We start from the raw sequence: 20,580 nt of genomic DNA on the forward strand, positions 1-20,580 counted from the left end.
GGATTCAAACTGAAGTTCATCCAATTTGCAAGCCTAAACTCTCAATCACTGGGCTTTGTTGAAAACTCTTTGGAGCTGAGTTATCTCCATTATTTAGTTACTGCCAAGCCACCCTCAGGGACATGACCCCCCCTTAGGGAGCGAGGCTGGAGTGTGTGTGCACCTGCAAAGTCTCTACCCTGCAGGTAGCTCCTGGTAGGTTTTACACAGTCTGGAATAAGCCTGCCAAGATCCATACTCCCAGTGACAAAAATTCAGTGTGAAGGACAAAAAGAAGCATTAGCATCGGCAAAAACTGTCACAGTTAGGGATATGTCTGAAGCCAAAGCTGTTCTAGGTCCCTCCTAACTGGCACATGTGTCTTTCTTTGGCAAACATTCTGCAGGCTGCAAACTGATTTACTAAAACTAGCATAAAAACAAACATACAAATCAAACATCTGAGCATCTTCCGCACCAGTAAAAACAATGGAACATCTGATGGGGATTTCAGCCATTTGCGCTCTGTATTGATTTGCCCTAGTTCCTCGGTGCTTCCTCGGTGATCTGTCATTTGCAAACGTGTGACTGAACACAGCATATTTCTAGTAAAACATAAGCCAACATGATGCCAGGGAGACTGGCCGGGGCATGGCTAGTGCAGGGGCTCCACTGCAAGTCACCCGATCAAGAGGTTCTGGAGCTGGGTTGGAATACTGGTGGTGGTGTGGTTGAGGTGCCAATAATGATGAACATCCACCACTTACTGAGGGATTTTTATATGTCAGACACTGTGCTCTTTCCATACTGGCCCATGTTATTCTTTCAAGAGTACGACAAAGCAAGTAGTAATATTAATATAATAACAACAAAGTTGAGGAATGGGCATATGCGACATGAGTCATTCCTAACTCACTCTGCAGAATACACGGCATTATCTATAGAGAAAAGAGGTACAGACACAGAGTAAGACTTCCTCTTATTATATGCATATGCCCAGATACCTCCAAACAGAGCAATATTTATCATCTAAGGGGAAAAAAATGAATGTAGTATGGGGATTTGAGACTAAATCATTCTATCATGTCACATATGTGACATTTGCAAAGTTTTTCTTTTTAGATTCCATTTCATGACTTCCAAATGTGCTTATTTTCTATACAATTATGTTGTTAATCTTCATGGAAAATCTCTAATAGGTATGATGAGTCCCATTTTGCAAAGGGATAAAACTGAGTGAGACAGGAAATGCTAGGAAAGGTCCCAAAGAAGCAAAACCGGCATTCAAACATGGGACACTTTATCCCAAGGCTCTGTTCTTAATTCTGCTGCTGCCTCATGGGCTTCCCCCTGATACCACTTGCTCCTACCCCACCAGTCTCCCCTCCCTCCACGGGCAGTCCTGCAGAAACCTGGTGCTCTCAGAATGTTTTAAGAATCATGGATGTTGGTGAATTCCAGAGCCCTTTTGTTCTGTTGGCTGCTGTTGTGTGTTTTTAGTTCTCTTTTTTTGCATCCCCAGATGACAAGTGTAGTGGGGGAATATTTGCTTTATTAAGCAGATAAACCACTATTTCTCTCTTCACCACAGCTGTACAATGGGGTTGAAGTTGGCTACCTTTTCCCCTTGATACCTGCACTTATGATTGACATTAAGCCTGCCTGCAGCCTTTCCCCATCACCTGAGTTCACCTGCTGTATCAGAGGGCAGGAGACCCTGGATGGCCCGATGTGGGGATAGAGAATGAAAACAGAAGACAGTGGGACAGAGACTAAGATGGGGCTCGGGGACAGAGGGTCTTTCTTGAGCCCTGAGGACACAAGAGAGCGGACTGAGAATCAGAGAACAGAGGAGCGTGTGCTCTGACTCCTCCCCGAGTCTCTCCGGCTGGGGGCCAGAGCTGGCTCATAGAAATGACAAGGAGCAGCAAGAACGGTGTGGTTGTGGGGAGCTCAGTTTCGAGGAAAATCTGTAGTGAATGGCTTCACTGGGGGCTGTCTGGAAGAAAGCTATTTTTATAGGAATTGGCTCTGCTATGTGGGGAGACCAGCACACCCTCTTCTGAGCTGCTTTGGCTTTGAAAAAAATCGTCTGCCAGATCGTTTTGCATGAGCAATAGCCTTCCCTCCCCCAAATGCTGGGGAGAGCAGAACCCCTCCCAAGGTTTAAAAGCATCACTGCCAGCTAAGGATTGAGTATAGGGAGGAGAGAGCCAGTCACGGTGCCAAGCATCCCCAAGGAGAAAGGAGAGATCTGGATTATGTAGGTGGCCATGGACACTGGGTGGAATTCTCGATAATAAAATGAAAAAGTCACATTCAGATGTCTTCAGGATGATAAATCAGACATTTCCTATTCATTCTGGGGTGCAGTCCTATAGTTTCAACTCTCCACTCCCTCTTTCTCATCTTTCAAATCCCCCATCTGTTGGTTTTCTCTTACTGCTAAGAGGATATGTTTCAGCTGCTTGAAAGACTTTTAGGCTAACACACAGGTCCCCAGGCACAGGCTTTGTTGCCTTAAGAACAAGCAGGCTTCCTCCTCAAAGTTCACTCATACATGCCTCCTCTCCCTGTACCCTCCTAACCAGGCAGTCTTGCCTCATCTGCTTTTAATGTCTCAGCTTCATTTCATCATGGAGTTGAAGGAGGCAGGTGCGGTGAGAGCCGACCTGGGCAATCTGTCTGGGGGGCCGTGGGGGCTAGGGGAACAGGGGCGGCCTCGTCCTGCTGCTGCATATATTTGCATGATGATGAGCTGATGCCCAGCTCAAGTCCTAATGCAGGCTTGAACCTGTTCTCTCAACATAACCTTCAAAGGACAGACCTGCTTTAGGGAGGGGTCTCTTACTCAGGCAGCCTTGTCTACTACACTCTGTTTTCTAAGCTTCCTCCCATGCCTAGTGGTGGGGGGGTGGGGGGTGGGGGGATTACTAGCGGTAGACGTCAAATAACAGCAATAATTGCTGACATGACAGATCCCATGTGCCAGACACAATGCTAAGCATTTGTTCTCAGTATATGTTCATTTAATTTTCACATGAACCATTAAGAAGGTACTGTTAGCCTTTGTATTTTTCAGCTGAGGAAACGAGGACTCAGAAAAGTTATTTGCCAATGGCTAAGTGGCAGGGCTGGAGCTAGAACGTGGCTCTGCCTGAATCCACAGTCTGCACTCTTGAGAACCTAGTTGTTGGTGGCTGCTTTTTTCTAGAAGCATCTAGCTAGGTTGCTCATGTCTGGACTTTTAGGTTTAATAGGCTAGGTGGTTACAGATTTTTCATTTTGCCAATTTAGACCACCTGTGCATGTGTTATTCCTAATATATATTTATACCTAGACATGTAATTATATAACTACATATGTAATTTAACATGTGTTTATCACAACACACATATTCTGCCTGCAAGGACCATCATTTCATAAAATGAAGGGGCATTTTAAATAACAACAGTAACAGAATAAGGAAGTCCAGGAATTCAAAATAAAGGACACTCTGTTGTTTTTCTCACTTTACCTCATATTAGGAAAAACTTAGTAATAATCAGACAGCCTTTCAGGAATCCCTGCTCTAGCTTGCCAATGCCCCTTTTAAAAGTCGATGTCCAGGTGTGACCCACATGGGGCCCTCCCCTGCAGTGAATATCTGCAAATTCTCCCTCCCAGACACCGGAGCTGTGTGCCTGTAAGGCCCCAGTTGGAGGTGCAGAGATGTGGGCAGGCCCAGAGCTTCTGAGTCAGGGGTGGGGGGGCAATGGTTGCCATCTGAGTACTAGACTGGCCTCCTTCATCAGGCTTTGAGACCAAAGAAAGAGGATAAAGTCTGACAGAAGGAGGGAGAAAGGAAGGAAGTGGGGCAGAGAAAGCAAGCCAGCTCTGCGGGACTCTGAAAGGAGATGACCGTGGGCAGGACTTCTGTCTTGAATGCCCATCTTGGGGGACCACAGTCCTACCCCCAGCGTGGATGAGGAGGGAAGGCAGGGGCTCGTATGGTGAGGAGTAAAGGGTTAGGTGGGTAGAGGCAGAGACAGGGTGGTAAGTGAGAAGAGCATCGGAGGGGAGAGGGCAAGAGGGGGAAAAGGAATCAAGTGGGGAGAGAAAAAGAGAAGGGGAAACAGTGCAGAAAGGGACGACAGTGAGCACAGGAATTAGGAGAAATGGTGTAAGGAGGGAAGCAAGGGCATGGGAGGGAGAGGTGGTGAGGCCCATGCGGATTCCATGGATGGAGGGATCTCTGAGCTGGAATATAGTGGACCACGAGCAGTGAGGGAGAGGCACAGGAAAACAGAAGGGAGCTAGTTGTTGTTACTTGCTGAAACCTGAGGGCTGAGTGACCATGGATGCAGCCCACTGAAGGCAGGGTGGTCAGGCCGCAGGCCACGTCCCTGACTACCTCCCGCCTGCAGGAGGGCTGTGGAGACATGGATGGTGTTCACTGGGGCGGGGGAAGAAGGTTTTAAAGGGAATCAGAAAAGCTGGCAAAGCAGATGAAGAAAGAGGAAACCAAGGCTTCATTAGTGCAAATAATGTTTCTTATTTTCAATCTGAGTGAAACCAAAGTCCTTAAAATGTCCTAATGCTCTGGCCACTCATTACTCCCCTCACCTTATCCCCTAACACTTTCCTTTGTGTTTACTCTGCTCCAGCCACACTGGCCTCCTGGTATATCACATGCATTCCTACCTCAGGGCCTTTGCACATGCTGTTCCCCCTATCTGCGATACTCTTCTTCTAGATATCCTTTTTTTTCTTTCATTTGCTTTGTTTTTCTCCATAGAACCTACTACCTTCCTTCATATTATCTAATTTACTTTGTTTTGTTTATTGCACTCCACCACCACTCCCTACTCCCACCCCCCAAATTGAATGCAAGTAACATAAAGACAGAAATTTTATCTGTTTTGTTCACTGATGCTCTTTAAGCACAGAACAATGACTGGAACACAGTGGGCTCACCACAGACATTGTTGAATGAATGCATGTATGAATGAAAAGTGAATGGGACATCTATTAGAATGCAGTAGGAAAAGAGGGCATTCATGGGAGGAGGAGGAAGAGATGAGGCAGAGAAGCAAGGGAAATGTGTTTTTACTTGGAGGAATTTTATCTAGTGATGATTTCAGTGGGAGGGTTCCATCTAATCATGTTTTGAATAAAACCATCCAGTGTGAAGGCAGAAAATGAAAGAAATTATTGTCATTTAAAGTGATCTTGAGGTCAGTGTTGACTGACCCTAATCCAGAATGAGATGCTGGCCATTTTCTAATGTATGAGGGAAGAGAGGACAAGACTGAGCTATGTGGACAAGTTTTACTGGAATTTTAGACATCTGTGCACACACACAGGTACACACAATCTTGCCTCTTCACCTACGGATCTAATCTAGAGGACAACAATCTGATTTGAAATGATTAAGAATTCAGTCTCCCGCTCAGACAATGGTAACTATAGCTGTGCGATCAGTTCATCATTCATACACTGCACTGCCACTATTTTATAGAGTACTTGCCCACATGCCAAGGACTGTATTCAGTGCTTACATGCAGCATTTCATTTATTTTTCACAATGACCTATTGAGAATACTATAATTATCACATTATTATAAATGAGAAAACTAGAGATGAAAGAGAACAGTTATTTTGCCCAAGCTTGCACAGTTAGTAGACAGTAGAGCCAGGATATCACCACAGGTGACACCAGGGTGGAAACTGGCAAACTTAAGGGGCCTTAAAGATAAACCCATATCAGGCTTGGTGGGCCAAAGTCATGACTGCTGAGTACTGCCTTGGGAGAACAGCCAAGTATAATACGTAAACAAGTAAGTGTGAATGTGTTCCAATACAACTTTATTTGTAAAGATAGGTGGTGGTATATTTGGTCCACAGGCTGTAGTTTGCTGACTGGGCTGTAGAGGCTATGCTCTTGACCACTGAGCTCTCATACCTGGGAAAGCCTTGAAGGACAGCACAGAGATTACTGAGTGTTTTTAACAGTCAGCTCTAACAGCCCAATATGCTGCCAGCCTCCTGGGGGATTGGCTGAGACAGAGAGGCGCACTGGCCAGGGACAGAGGGTGGCAGATGGGGCACTTACATTTCGATGATGCCCTCTGGCAAGTTGGCGGGGATCTCTGTCAAGCCCTTCCCTCGACAGTCCACGATGTTATTACTGCAAGTGCAGGCTGAAGGGCAGGAGATGGAGCTGGCACTGCAGGATGGAGGCTCTGAATGGGGGCCTGTGGGGCCAGAACACAAGGGTCAACCCATGTCAGTGTTAGGAGCCGCCTGAGCTTCTGGGTCCCCCATAAGCAGCTTTCCAAGGAGGCAGCACAACCTGATAAGCTACCTGAGAAATTATCACCCGGTCACATCTGCCCTCATCTGGGACACCCACCTGCCACTGGCTAAATACTCAGCCAAGAGGAAAGATTCTGACTTTGACCTATTTCTGTATTGTTCCAACTGCTCTGTCATCCCTTCTAGTCTTTCAGAGAAAAAGTTGCACTCAAACATCCATGAAAATATGCTTCTGGAATGCAAAGAGCATAAAATGGGGCCACTCTCAGGGCACCAGGTGTCTGATGACACCCTTGAGCTTTAGGCTTTTATCTGGGTGCTGGCTGCAGAGTGTAGACACGCTTTCATTCCTTTCTCTCCAAGTTACTACCAAAACCAGGTGGGGGGAAAAAAGGCAGCAGAATTTCCCTCTTTGGGGCACAGAAGTTGTCCAGGTGTCAATACAGTCATCAGCAGTGACATCCAAGGCATTTTCAATCAGCTTCTATGTCCAGAGAATGTGAAAATACAATTTATCTCATTAGAAAAAAGGGCAAATAAATAACTACATATTTTGGAGTCAGTTTTTAATTTTTTTTGAGGTGAGAAACCAGTGTTAATTTAAAGCAAAGTGGTAAAAACCTAAGAAAATGACATCCAAGGAGCTTGCTTAGAAAGTGAAATGTAGATAAACATACACATTAGCAAACTAACTCAGGGTTCAAAGAGTCACAAGGATCTTAATCACTTCCTCTGGTGGTGACATCAAGTCTCTAATACAAGAAGTAACTTCAAACATTTTAAAGTCATTATAAAAGTTTAAAGTCATTACCTACTTCTTCAAAGTGAGTTGACAGTCAAACCTGTGGCCAGTTTTTCAAATGTGGACCTTGTGGTCCAAAGGTAAACTCGACCCAATGGCCCTTTCAGGATCTTATCCCACACCTGCTGGATCCAGCCAGCCGGGACCGAGACCACACTCAGGCTACCTCTGCAGACCTCCTCACTGCTCAGACATGGAACTTCTGGTGGGGAGCTCTTAGAGGGAGATTGAACACGAAACATGGAAAATGTCTGCAAGGGAAAAGTGATTTTGATTGGGGGCCCCTGAGTTCTGGCAATGCTGAATCTGAGAAGCCAGAGCAAGTCTAGCTACAGTGGCTGAATCAGAGGACCACCTGGGCTTGGGGCATGTTCTCTTTCAGACACTGAGTGAGACTTAAAGTAGTAGGTCCCTATCCACATTAGATAGTCCCCAAGCCTGGGGGCAGTCCTTCCATAAGGGCCCCAGTGATGTCAGTGGCTTAATTTGGAATATTTGCCTTGCCAGAAAGTGCCAACCCAGTGATCAAAGATTCTTACTTCCCTTGGCTTCAGCTGCATCACACACTCACCACCCTCCCTCCTACCCCAGAAACTGAAAAACATCCCCTTGGTTGGGACATTTGAGAAAATATTCCTGTCTAGGTTCCAAAGACTTCAAACTCTCTAGGGTCACACTAGTGGATCATATGGAAACCGTGGAAAATGCCAGAGAGATGATGATGGACACTAAAATCTGCAACTGGAACATTCTCGTAGAGAGAGAGGTGATACTGGCTTTCTTCCAATCTGGCCAAGTCTTTCCATTCCTGAGAAAACAGCAACCCCTGAGAGCCAGCCTGTAGGAGCATTGGGTCAGGAATGAGAGTGTTAGGGCTGTGAGTGTACGCTCTGGTCTCCCGCTGCCTCAGTGCAAATCCTGGTTCTGTCATTTCATTCTTCTATCCCTGGGCCTCAGTTTTCCCCATTTGTAAAATGAGAGAATGTAGCAATATGTATTTCATACCATGGTTTTGTTGTGGAAGCAAAGGAAGTTAATGCCTATGAGGTATTTAGAAGAGTGCATGGGACAGAGTAAGAGCTTAGTAATGTTAGTTGTTGTTATTGTTATGATTACTGGGTCTGGCTCTTGACATTCTCTGTAAGACTTCGGGCAAGTCACAGCACCCCCTCTGAGCTTTTCTGCTACCATCAATAAGGAGTTTGGATTGCATGACTTCTGAAGACCTTTCTGGGTCTAAAGGTTGATTGCCCCTGCTCTTCAGAAGAATGGAAGTAGGAATAAGACGCCTAAGAGCACCTTCCCCCAGCTCTGCTCTATCTCTTTGCAGGTGGCACAGAGGATCTACAGCCTGAATGGCTCCCACCCCCTCACCCACATCTGGGGAAGGCTGGGAGCAGTATGGCTTCAGATGTCAGGGCTTTTCAAGTGCAAATGGTGTTCCTCAAAGAAAATTGCCATGCCTGGCCCTCCAATTCAGGGGCAAGTGTCCCTGACAAGCCAGGGAGTCTCCCTGCACCTGGGGCACCTTCCTGTGTGGGGAATGTCAGGGCATCCACAAGGGGCTGGAGTCTGAACTCCTGCATTTCTGTCTATTAAGGCAGAGGATAGCGGACGGCCATCTTTCTTTTGATCTGTCAGAATATTACTTGGATGGGTTATGTTAGAAAAGGGGGAAAGAAAGACATTATATTCAAGGGCTTATACGGGCAACATAAAGTTCGGAAGTGGAGGTTTTACAAAGGTGCCCCGTCTGACTTCTATGCTGAAATGAATTCTGTTTAAGTCAGACCCAGGTTGTAGCCTTCAGTCCCTCTGGGAATGAGCTGGGTCTTTCCTAGGGTGGCTCTGATTCTGTAGGCAGTGTGTGTTACATTTCAACAGACATTGTCAAGGCAAAAAAAAGCCTTTGAAAAAGATTCCTTAACCAGGTCACTAACAACACCTTTAATTACACAGTGAGAAACAGCAGTAATTATAGCCTCTGTCAGCATCCTGAGCTGGTGGCTCCCAAGCCAAGCATTCACACACGGTGAGGACGTTACCCTCTTGTTGAAATGAAACATGTGAGGTTTAAAATGGGGTTGAAAGACAGGTTCATTTTCCCTCTGATCAATGCCGGATGGACCAAGCCCATTTCCTCTGGGGCTCTGAGCGCTGTGGTGGCAGAAGTCCCCTTTGCTCCCTGTCTCTGGACACACTGGGACTAAAATGTAAACTCTACAAGGGCAGTGACCTTCTCTGGCTTATTCACTGTTAGATTCCCAGAGCCTAAAACAGGGTCTGAGGCAAAACACAGACTCAATAAGCAAACCTTATTCACAATAAATGAATGTGTGAATGAAAGTGGCCCAGAAGCCTGGCAGATACGGGGGCTGAATGTCACCAGGCTACAGAGGTGAGCAATCTTTCTGGAAAGGCGCAGAGGGGAGGCCCCTTTGGTTCTGTGTGCCCTGGATTTTGGCTGATAGGATCAACCATAGCGTGGGGAGATCACGTGGCTATGGGTAGACGGACTTGCATGCCTGAAGCTCCTGTCTTTCTACCACAGCTGTTGGTGCTGGCAAAGGCCATCTGCCCAGTCCCCTGGGGCTTCCTCCGAGCTACCTCACCTGCACAGGTAAGGGTGCCCTAGGTACTCACTGAATTCTGCCAGCAAATCCATCTCTTCAGCCCTTTTTTCCACACATATTGCGGGGTAGTGTGTGTGTGTGGGGCAATAGATTTCCAAGAGGGACAAAGTAAAGAAACATTTACCTTTCTTTCCAGCAAATTATATGACTATGATACAAGCAGGGAAGCAGAGAGGAATGGGAACAGAATTTCCATATTGGGATAGGAGTCCCCACATACCTTTGAGGGAAGGGGGCTCTCTAGGCATGTGCCTGCTGAGTCACATGTTCTCCCGGGCCCATGAAGCCTCACTGCCCTTGAGCAAGCCTGTCCACTAGCACTACCTCCCCCTCTCTCTGGCAAAGAAAGTGGCTTAAACCGGAGGGTAGTGGTGGACTAGCGCGTGGAATCCTGCTGTCCATTTTCTAAGATGTTCTATTACAAACTTAGGAGTGCACTGGACCTGTTCTTCATTTCATCATTTTGAAATAAGTGCCCAAGCCATCTGCTCTTGGAATGCCTTCAGCGGTACTAAAATGCTGCTGCATGAGGTGCAAGGACATTCTTGTCCTGAACAGGGACAAGGCCACATGGGCCAAGCACCTATCTCCCCACCGGGGCCTGTCTCACCTTTCCTTAATCACTGCAGCTCTGGATTCCAATCTGATGCCAAAGCTATCTCCATGCTAAGGATGGAGGAAACTTAGATGTCCAGCCTCCTGATGTCTCCTAAGACTCCCGGGACAGTGACCTGAGGTCTTGAGGGAGGGCAGAGCAGGGCTCAGGAAGGGAGATGCTGGCCCTTCCGTACCTGTCACTGGTCATCGGGGTTGCTGCTTCCAGCCTGCGGGGGGGCCCCAGGGAGCGGAGGGCAGGAGTACCTTCTGAGCCAGACTCCCACAGGGAAGCACCTGTGGTTGCCAGCATGGATGGTCTACTGGTTACCCCGTCTCTGCTGGCTGTGCAGTTCCCCTCTGGCTCTGAGCGGGAAGAAGGATGGAGCAATGGCCAGGGCGGCTGGCTCCTGCCCAGCCACCTTCTCACCTTGGTGCCTCTCAGTAGGCAACTGGGGGCGATCATCACGCTGATGTGAAAGGCTGTACATTGCCTGCCCCAATGAATGCGGCAAAAATCACCAAACTTTGGATCTAGAAAGGGCCACAGAGATGGTGAGGAAACAGGAGCCTCAAGAGGGGACAGTCCTCACCTGAGGACACAGTGGTGGCCACACTGAGAGTGACCGTTATTCTCTGAATAGCAGCTGACATGGATGGAATGGGATGTTTCCTGTGTGCCAGATACGGCACCAAGTGCTTTGTTTGTATTATCTCATTTGATCCACATAAACCCCACAGTGTAGGTTCTATTATTATTATTACTGATGAGGACACAAAATAATAGGGAGTTAAGCAAACTGCCAAGATCATAGAGGTAGTGAACAACAAAGGTCTGTATTTTGGTCCAATGCTCCCTAATTATATCCTCTGTCGAAAATACAACCAAAATGCTGCTCTTTACTGCCATGAAATTGAAACCCATCAGGGTCCTGGAATCTCGGGAGATGGGACGAGGTGGCTCGGGGCAGAGATGTGGACTGTATAAGCTACACTGGAGATGGTGGGACACTCTTGCGTTAGAGCTGTGTTTATTTCTGTCTTTACGGAGAACTTCACCCAGCATAGCGCATAGAGTTGAATAATCCAATGGCCTTGTGAGCATGTGAAAGAAAATTAATTCCAGTATTCAAATTAAGCATCCCTGTTGGCCTCTGGCCTTTCAAAAGCCAACAACAGTCTGTAATGACAATGGGGCTCGAGCAATTATGATAAGAATATAAATGAATGTGATTTAAATACCAGAGGCATGATAATTTTGGGAATGGCTAAATAAACTTAATAATCTCATTCCTGCAATGTCCAATTATGGTGTTTTAATTAAAACCTCCTAAGGAGATGGGCGGCTCATCATGGCTTACCTTAATTATCTTTATACTTGGTAACTAGTCCCAAATTAAAAAAAAAAAGGGGGAGGGAAGAAGGAGAGTTTCTTGTTTCCAGGGAGATATGTCTATTTCAATTCTAATAATAAATGAGGTAGTATTTGTTGAGAGGATACTAGGATCAGTGACAGTTCTAGGCACTGGGGCACCTGAAAAAATGTTAAGCCATGGCCCTTACTTCTAGAAGACAAGACTAATCTTCACGCAAAGATATTTCACATTCAAAGGCTACAGACAGGTAAGTGTGAAATGGGTGGATGAAACAATAAATTCAAAGATGTTCAAAGGAAAGAGATAACTTAGGAGGTCAAATATTTAACTAATACTCTTGACTTACAAACTGTGACTGGTAGAAACTTTCTCAGATTAAGGTACTAGAAAGTCGACACATAGACGATAAATCTTAGAGTTTAGTCCCCAAAATAAGCCCCTTAGGTAAGGATGGGGGAAAAAAGATTGCAACTCACATAATGCGAGCTGAGTTGTGGCCAAAGTAGAACCTTTTCTCTGGTCTGTTACCTTGAACTTGGATAAAGTCCCAGTCTGGGTCAGGCAACAAGTATCAGGGGCAACAGATACTTCGAGTCCTAGGGCCCTAACCTTCCTTTTGAAACAAGAAAAGTCGAGAGAAATTTCAGCAGTAGCTGAAGGAAACCAAGCAATACAGTTGTATACTATAGAAAAAGTTTGAATAAACAATAAAACAAAGATATAGTCCCCAACTCTTGTGAAAAATTTCTGGTTGTCTCCCTAGAGGAAGAAAATAAATGCCTTCACTTGGAAGGGTGCAGTTGACAGAGATGAATTTACCAGAGGGCACTGCTAGCAAATGTCTGGGTTAGCTCGAGTGATAAGGAGCCCGTAGCCAGCCAGGGCTTCTGGGGGGAAGAGGCTGGTCTCCAGATAACTGGCTTTAATTCAAAAGGAGATATCAGGGTCTTGGGCAGGCAGGGCCCTCACAGGCTGAGGGGATAAGGCTCTTTTCTGTCTCTGAAGTCCTGCGTTTGGTGAATATTTTGATACCATTGAAAGGCCCAGGGAGGTTTTCTGATGCTGCCTTGACAGGGTCCATGGGTGATGAGGCTACACGCAGGATGGCTTAACTGGGGCCCACGCCTTTCTTCCTCCTGAGCAGATGACCTCTGGTTTTTAAGAGATGTTCTTGCCCCTCCTTCCTTGACTGGACTCCTCCTCCTGTGAGTTACTGGGACCAGCTCGAACAAGGAGCACTGGTGGTTTTGCAGTCGGAAACAACCACAGTAGGTCCCTACAGATGGGCTTTACTGAGAGGCCCTGATGGGCTCTGCCATGGGGCAGGCATGCCCCCTACCCCCGCGGTGGGTATGCAGGTGGGATGCTCAGGACATGTGCACAGCCTGAGTCTTGCTCCATGCTACTTCTGCTGGCTTCTTCTTATCACAGTCCCGGAAACTACTTGCAACAATTATTAAAAAGTTGCTCCTCCTGCACCCCACTATGAGGATAGTGTTTCATTTGTCCTGGATGTCCAGTTCACCAGTTCCCCCAGACCACTGCAGCCAACTTAGCACTTTCAGAAGGCAAACCCACATAGGATTCTGTTTTTAACCCAGGGAAGCCTGGTAAGTCCTCTAAAGAGTCTCTCACACACAGGAGTTCTAATGTGTTGCTCTCCTAAATTTGTACTACTAGTAACAGGGTGGGGATTAACTACATATTCATGTCTGGAGTCTGTGGACTAAATTTTTTTGTCCTCAAAAGATGCTGGCTTCATAAGAAGAAGCTACAGGGCGCTCACAAGCAATGGGCCAAATGGATAGGAACAGGGAGGCGACGGGATGCTCCTGTGTGACTAGCACACCATCTGCCAGATCTAGGCTTTTCAAAGAGGCAGACCCGGGGCCCTAGCATTCTAGGACCTGGGCTGGTCAGCCTGATGCCCTTGGACCCTGGGTCCTGACTGCTCTAGGGTAAGCAATGTCTTGCCATTCCTTTGACAGGAACATGCTTTTCTGATGAAGTGGTATGTGTATGTGAGTGTAGTGTTAAACCTGGCACCCACCTATAATGATGTGTTTTAACATCCTCTCTAATTCATTTTTCCCACTAGCTCTTGGATGACTCCTGCACTCTATAATTATTTCTTTCACTGGCTCTTATGCCAATATTGTTCTCTTTGCCTAATAATTACAGTAATTATAGTCACTATATTTGAGTATACTGCCTGTGTGATAAACGGTTTTATTATATGTGTTTGATGGGAAGTGATTTCTAAGTGGGCGTCTATAGGAAATCATAGAGGTGCTGCTCTGAGACATGTTAAAATATTTTTGGAAAATAAATAACTTGACAAAGTAGTAACATGATGGGAGAAAGCAGAGAACGGGATGAAGTGAATTTAAGGAAAATTCTTCTATGTTGCAAATGCAGCCTGAGAACAGAAGAGGCGATCGGCACACTAGCTATGTCGGGCCGCAGCACTGTGGGGCTAAATATACCAATACTGAAACCAGCCACAGGTAGGAACGGTAAGGCGTGCAGCCTCCAGCAGTGCTAAGCTCCCTGATGCCTTTGTCTTCCCTGCATGCAGGGATCAGCTTTTAGGGGCCACTGGACCCCAACTCCAGGACTGTGCTGCTGGAAATCAGAAATGCCTCTTCTGGAAACTCCTCAACTGAATACTGTCTCTTTGAGGAAATCCAGGGATTAGCTCTACTTCTTTACCACAAGAAAAGGAAGGGTTGCTGGTAGCAGAAGATGTCAATGAAAAGTAAGAACAAATGAGCAGGCAAATTTAGGGCTTGGTTTAAGAGCTCCAGTGTCCTCTGGCCACCTTCCATCTCTGGAGAGCTGAGCCGCCTTCACTCATGTCTGTGTACACTTCTGTTTTCTGTACTACGCTGGCAATCTGCACTTCTGATACACTTCAGTTACTCACACATCAAACTCTTATGTTCGTTCAGCACATTTTGTGGGCCCACTAAACTATAATAATTAAGCTCTACTTATTAGCTCTTACCAAGAGCTTTCTATGCATTTCTTTCATTTAATCCTCCCACCCATCCCTTGAGTAATGTACAAAGATTATTTCCATTTTGTAGACATGTGGCAACTTGCCAGTCACACATTACCAAGGGGCACAGCCAGGATTTCCAGCCAAGCCAGCTGACCCCACAGCCTTCCTTAGCCTGTCCCCCAATATCTATGAGCAATTGGATAGGAGAGTGTTTAGCAAATGCTAAAGTGCCTAACAAATGTTAGTTTTTTAGCACTGATGGGTTATGGGGCTTAACAGAAAGTGACTCACAAGTTCCTTGAGCACCTTCCTGTACCAGATGACAGGAGCTTCTTTCTTTGAATCCCTTCAGGCCCTCCAGAGTTCTTTAAGTGACTATAGAGTGCTGGGGTGACCCATGAGGTTCCACACCAACCTCTGGGCTGGGGTGTGAACTCATGGTGGACGAGGCACAGAACGGGGGGAAGTGGTGGGTGGCCTCACCTGGGCACATGTACTCTTTCTTCTGCACATCCGCCACGTTGAAGCCCCTCAGGTGCACAGGAGCCATGCAGAGTGTGAACTGGCCAATCGTCCGCCGTTGCCGCAGCCAATCCGAGAGCCAGGCCAGGTGACAGTCACAGTACAGGTGGTTGGAATGGAGGCGGCTGGGATGGGGAGGGGCAGAGGGAAGACAGTGTCACAGCGTGAAGTGGACAGAGTAGGTCAAATCTCTGTGCCCCTTTGTCCAGCGCAGTGCTCCTCAGGAGCCCAGTGATGCCTCTCCCTCTGCACTGTGGAATTATGACAGAAGCCTCCACCCTCTTATGGCCAAAGCACAGATGGCAGCTCTCTTCACATGCAGGCCACACCAATGGTGCCTCCAGGGCTCTGAGCAATTCCGTTTCTTACTAATAATTCCACTCTTTTCTTTCCCACTCAAGAAAGCCTCATCATGTAGGACAGGGAGAGTGACATCAATATAGCAATGTTCCTAATCAAGTCAAACTTCCAAAGGGAGACTTAATTGAAAATTTCAGTCCTTTAGTTACAGGTGGCTTGAGACAACTTCCCAATCTCAGTGTCTCTGTCTGTGGTGGCACTGTGGCCAGCTCTACTGTTGCCTTTACTCTTTCCCTCCATTGTTCCTAAGTGTCCCTTTAATAAATGCATGTAAGGCTGGTGGGCCAAAAACCAGTATCGCTTATGTGCACCAGCCAGGGTGAGCAGGGCAGAGGGAGAAAGGTACTTTATGAAGGATGCATCTTCTCTCTGTCCTCCTGTTAAGGTAAAGTGTTGCCCATTCCACACCCCTGCAGACCGTACAGTGTCTCCATGGTGCCCTTTCTCTCCTTCCCAGGGAGTCCAAAACTACCTGGTTTATTTGCTATCTGGTTCAGGTGCCTCTGCAATGGCTTCCTAACCAGTTCCAGGATGCTGGCTTTCTCCCTCTAGTAGCTGTGATTTCAGATCAGTTTCTTGCCCTTTAGTGAATAAGATTCTTTAGAGGGTTCTGCATATTCCGCTTCTGAAAGGGATCCCCTCTGGTTAAATGACTTCATTTTCCTTTCTCCTAATGGGGGTACGGGGTGACAAACTGAGGGTATCCACGGGTTTCTAAAGGTTTTTCTTCAAAGGTTTCTCTATTAGGGATTTCCATTTTCCACAATCTTTGCAACCCTAGGTCATTAGAAGTGGTGGTAGGTGAGTTTTAGTTACCACCGTTTCTGATGCAGACTTCAAACGCCCCAAACTGGACACGTTAATCAGCCTGCAGTGACTTAAGATTTTCAAGTACTCTCTGTTAGGCTGGTTAATACCAAGCACCAGCCTAAAGCAGAGGCTCAGGCTGCCTTCATGCCTCAAATGGGGAGAGCTGAAGGGCTCTTGACCACACTCCACTTAGCATGAGGTCAACAATGCTAAACATCAGCCAAGTTTAGCTGACTCGTGCTGCATGCCAGCCGAGCTCCCTGCCACTGTCTGGGATGCAGGCCGGGGCCCCTGGGCACTTTTCAGCCTTGGGAATGGGGGTCCCAGATCCCACACAGAATGCAATGTTTTTCTGCTTGAAAAAAACTTGAAAAGATTTCTATGATTTTGTTTAAAAGTGATTCATTTTGACATTGGAATGTTCTTGTATTTCAGAACCAATACTTTAAGGTTGAACACATTTTCACAGGTTCCTAGACCCAAGATACTACACCTGTAAGGGGTGGGACTCTCCCCCTTTGTGTTTCAGAGCTCAGCCCCCACGCCTCCGCCAGCTTCCACTGCTGAAGCACACAGGGCGTCCTCCTAGGCTGGCTCTCCAGAAAGGAGAGACGGGCGGGAAGGGGGAGGGGAGGCAAACTACTAAGCTGGAGGCAAGGACCTCACTTCTAAGAGGGAAAGCAAGACCTCCATTTTTTTTAACAAAGATGACCCCTTTGTGCCCAGGACAGAATGGGGGCCTGGTGGTGGACTTGCAGCTCGTTACTCTTTCTAAAGAGAATGAGGGAAAGGGGGGGTTCCCTTTTCATACTGGGCCTTCTTGGGAAACTTCAGCATGAGTGAAAACAATCTGTCTCCTGACCCATTAGTAAGCTGTCCTGTGGGAAGGAGGGATGGAGAGGGTTCCATGGCTGGGACTACACCACTGGGCGTAAAGTTTGCCTAGGAAAATGTCAACAGTGGGTCACAGTTTTTGGTGACAAGGTGGAACAAAGGCAGAGGACACACAGGCTGAGGTGCTGTTCTTCTGGGTGTCAGGAGAACCAGAAGCCTTTGCTGAGAATGTGGCTTTTATTAGGGGAGGCAGGTGGTCTCTCTGGCAGTGAGGTATGGAAGCAGAGGAAACAGATTCACAGGGAATCAGCAAGTGTGGGCCCACAGGAGGAGCGACAGACAAACTCCCGTGTGTTCCCATCGGGGGTAAAGGATTCAGGGGACAACTGAGATGAGGTTTGGCTAAGTCTGACCCTTACTGAGCTAATTCATTTCTGGGATTATCAAAATGTCAGAGGTTTCTCTTTTGGAAGAGTTTGGTTATCAGTTTGGTTCTTTCTCAATTTCCACCTGCCAGCCCCAAGTTACCTCTCTTCTTAGCATTACTACACGTGATTCCCATTCCTTCGTCCACTTTTGTAGGAATTCCTCTCCTTGGAAGTGGGACCATGGAAAAGACGTGGCCAAAACTGAGTTGGAAGCCATGTGAAAGCTCTTGTCAAAAGCAGTGGATGGGCTCAGATCCCCCTATTGGAATTTTACCAGAAATGGTGAAGAGTTGAGCTGAGCAGATTCTTGCAAACCACCTTTCACACCATGTTTGGGAGATCAAATAGAGCAGTTATCATCCCAAATTCTAATATGGAAAGAAAATCACATCGATCATGAAATGGAAGCCTGCACACTGCCAGGAATATTGATAATCCTCTTGATTGAGAAGGAAAACTATTTTAATTACTTTCAATTATTTTAGTGAGTGGGGTGGCAATGACAGGGGAGGGTGGCCCCCGTGAGGAAGCCACACTTCCTTAGGCCCTGTGGGAGCTCTGGCCTCTTCCTAGGCTCACCTGGAACACGTTCGTCTGCCTTTGTTCCTGCTGAATAGGCTGAGCTCAGTCTCTGACATCAAATTGCCCAAATCTGACACTGGCTCTGTGCTTTCTCTCTTTGTCTTTTGACAGCTGACTTAACTCTGGGCCTCAGTGTTATCTATAGAACAGGAATATTGGTAGTGCCCCTTCCTAGGACTGTGATGAGGATTGAAATGATTTGTGAGAAGTGCTTAGCATAAGGCCTGGCACACTGTAAACCATGGAAGTGATGTTACCTGTGGCCATTACCGTGTGGGGACCAGCTCCAGACTCGTCTCTTCCCAGCCACGGCCCGGCCTGTACAAGGCTGTCATCTCTCATTTAGACACTAAAGCATCTAGGTGGCTAGGTGGTTATTCTGCATGTTATTCTGCAATGTTTGCTGATGGAAACACCACATCTCACACTGGTGAAACCACCTTTACAGAGGATAAGGTGAATGAATACAAATGCCAATTTGTAAAAGGTGCCTTTTAGCCACAGGCGCTAAATTAAATTTCCAGCAAATCCTTTTAGAGGGGGCAGTGTTCATTTTCTATAAAATGTGGCTTTCTGAATTCAATATAGAAGCTTTCCTTTAGAAATCCCATTTAGGACTTCCTTCATCTCTCCTCTTCCCCCTTCTCCACCACCAGTCCCCTTCCCCCCACTTTAATTACAGTGAACGGGGATCAGTCAGCTCAAGTCTCCAGGGAGTTCCATACAGAGCCATCTCTGAAATTAAACTAAAGAGAAAATGGCAGCAGGCAGGGAGCAAAGGGAACAGATGAGATTGACTGATCTGAACTCATCAGATGAGTGTTCAGGACAACAGGGAAGAACGACAACAGGAACAAGGAGAAAAACCCTCCCGCCCTCTTTCTGTACCCCTGCTGGGCCAAACGAAGCACTGAAGTCCAGACCTAGCCACCCCGCTCTGCGGACCCTGTCCAGCTTCTGTGCTGCTGCTCCTAAACTTGAAATAACAGGAGCGGAAGGCCACGGGAGCAGGCCTGGTGATTTCTGCAAGTGAGGGCTGTTTTCCTTCTGTTCAACCCATTGGTCTGGGGAGATGCAGGCCCCACACCCGGAGGCTCGCTTTCAGCTTCTTAGCCAGGAGCCCTGGGCCATGCGCCTCTGCTGCTCACCCATGTTTTGTGTGGACTTTGAAGAGGTCTTTAAAGACCCGGTGGTTTCTCCTTCAAACTCCATTACTGCACCATCCCATGTTAAAAGGTAAGGAAAAAGGTAGATTTTCTTTGCTGAATTATGCAATCACAAGAGAGATCAAAGGAAGAATTGGGGAACAATGATGGAAGCGGGACTCGAATTCTTCCTCTTCATAATAACTACAATTTGTTGGGTGCACACTATGACCAGGCACTTTCCCTGTGAGTTCACCTCATTCTCACAACGTGGAGACAAGCATTCATTAACTCACTGTCCTTGAAGTGCAGACAGATGCAGAAAGTTGCCCAGAGTGAGTGGCAGAGCTAACATTTTAAACTCAGGTCCGTCTGCCTCTCAGCTCCGTGGGCTTCTTTGGGGGTTCCCTACTGTTGCCTTGTAAATTGCTCCACTGTCACAGATGCAGGCCTTCTCAGACCTTGAAGCATTAAAATCCCGTGGAGGGCTTGTTCAGAACAGAAGACTGGCTCCCACACAGATTCTGATTCCAGGGGTCTGGGGCGGGGCCTGAAATTTTGCTTTTCTAACAAGTCCAGGGGTTGCTGACACTGTTGGCCCAGGGACTGCACTTTTGGAACCAGTGTTCTAAGGATTTTCAAATCTCAGATTCCATGGTGCTCAGGGGCCATGCTTGGTACTCTCAGTCCAGATTTCTGGATAAACAGTGTGGTGAGAATAATAATATATTGATGTTACCTACCATCTGTTCCGTGCCAGGCACTTTACATATTTAGTCTAACTTGAGCCTCCCCATCATGCCTACTTATAGGAGAGGGAACAGAGGTCCCGGAGCTAAGAAAGGGCCCAGCAGGAATTTCAGCCCTTTGCCTTGGCCCTAAACATATTTGGCTGAAAGCTCCTGGGAGCTGGCTTTCCCCTGTTCCTGTCATGTAAACACCACTGAGGGTCCACCTATACAAGAAAAGCACTGGGTATGAAAGTCTTTGGAAAAGCCGGCAGAGTCTATTTGCAGAGAAACTCACAAAAGGGTCTCTGGCTTCGAGTAGAGGGGAGCTCTTCAGGAAGGAAGGCACTAGAGGTGCTCTCAGGATGGGTGCTAAGGGAGATTGCTTCAGTACATGTGCACCCAAACATGACAGATAAAGAACCGAGTTACTGCACTCCAATACCAGAATATCACCCAGGGAGCGGGTAAGCAGGGGGTGTGGTGG

At 47.0% G+C, this 20,580-nt stretch overlaps 1 protein-coding gene across 2 annotated transcripts in view; it reads right to left on the bottom strand.

Annotated features, from left to right (window-relative positions):
* SLIT3 (slit guidance ligand 3) overlaps positions 1-20,580 on the bottom strand; it is a 588,416-nt gene that overhangs the window by 117,061 nt on the left and 450,775 nt on the right. For both annotated transcript variants that reach the window (XM_036884704.2, XM_036884703.2), the window contains exons 8-9: positions 15,168-15,331; positions 6,073-6,214 (exon numbers count right to left, since the gene is read on the bottom strand). In XM_036884704.2, the coding sequence (XP_036740599.2) occupies positions 6,073-6,214; positions 15,168-15,331 (306 nt within the window). The remainder of the gene's footprint in view (positions 1-6,072; positions 6,215-15,167; positions 15,332-20,580) is intronic.

This window comes from Manis pentadactyla, chromosome 2 (genome assembly GCF_030020395.1).
Source record: "Manis pentadactyla isolate mManPen7 chromosome 2, mManPen7.hap1, whole genome shotgun sequence".
NCBI lineage: Eukaryota > Metazoa > Chordata > Mammalia > Pholidota > Manidae > Manis > Manis pentadactyla.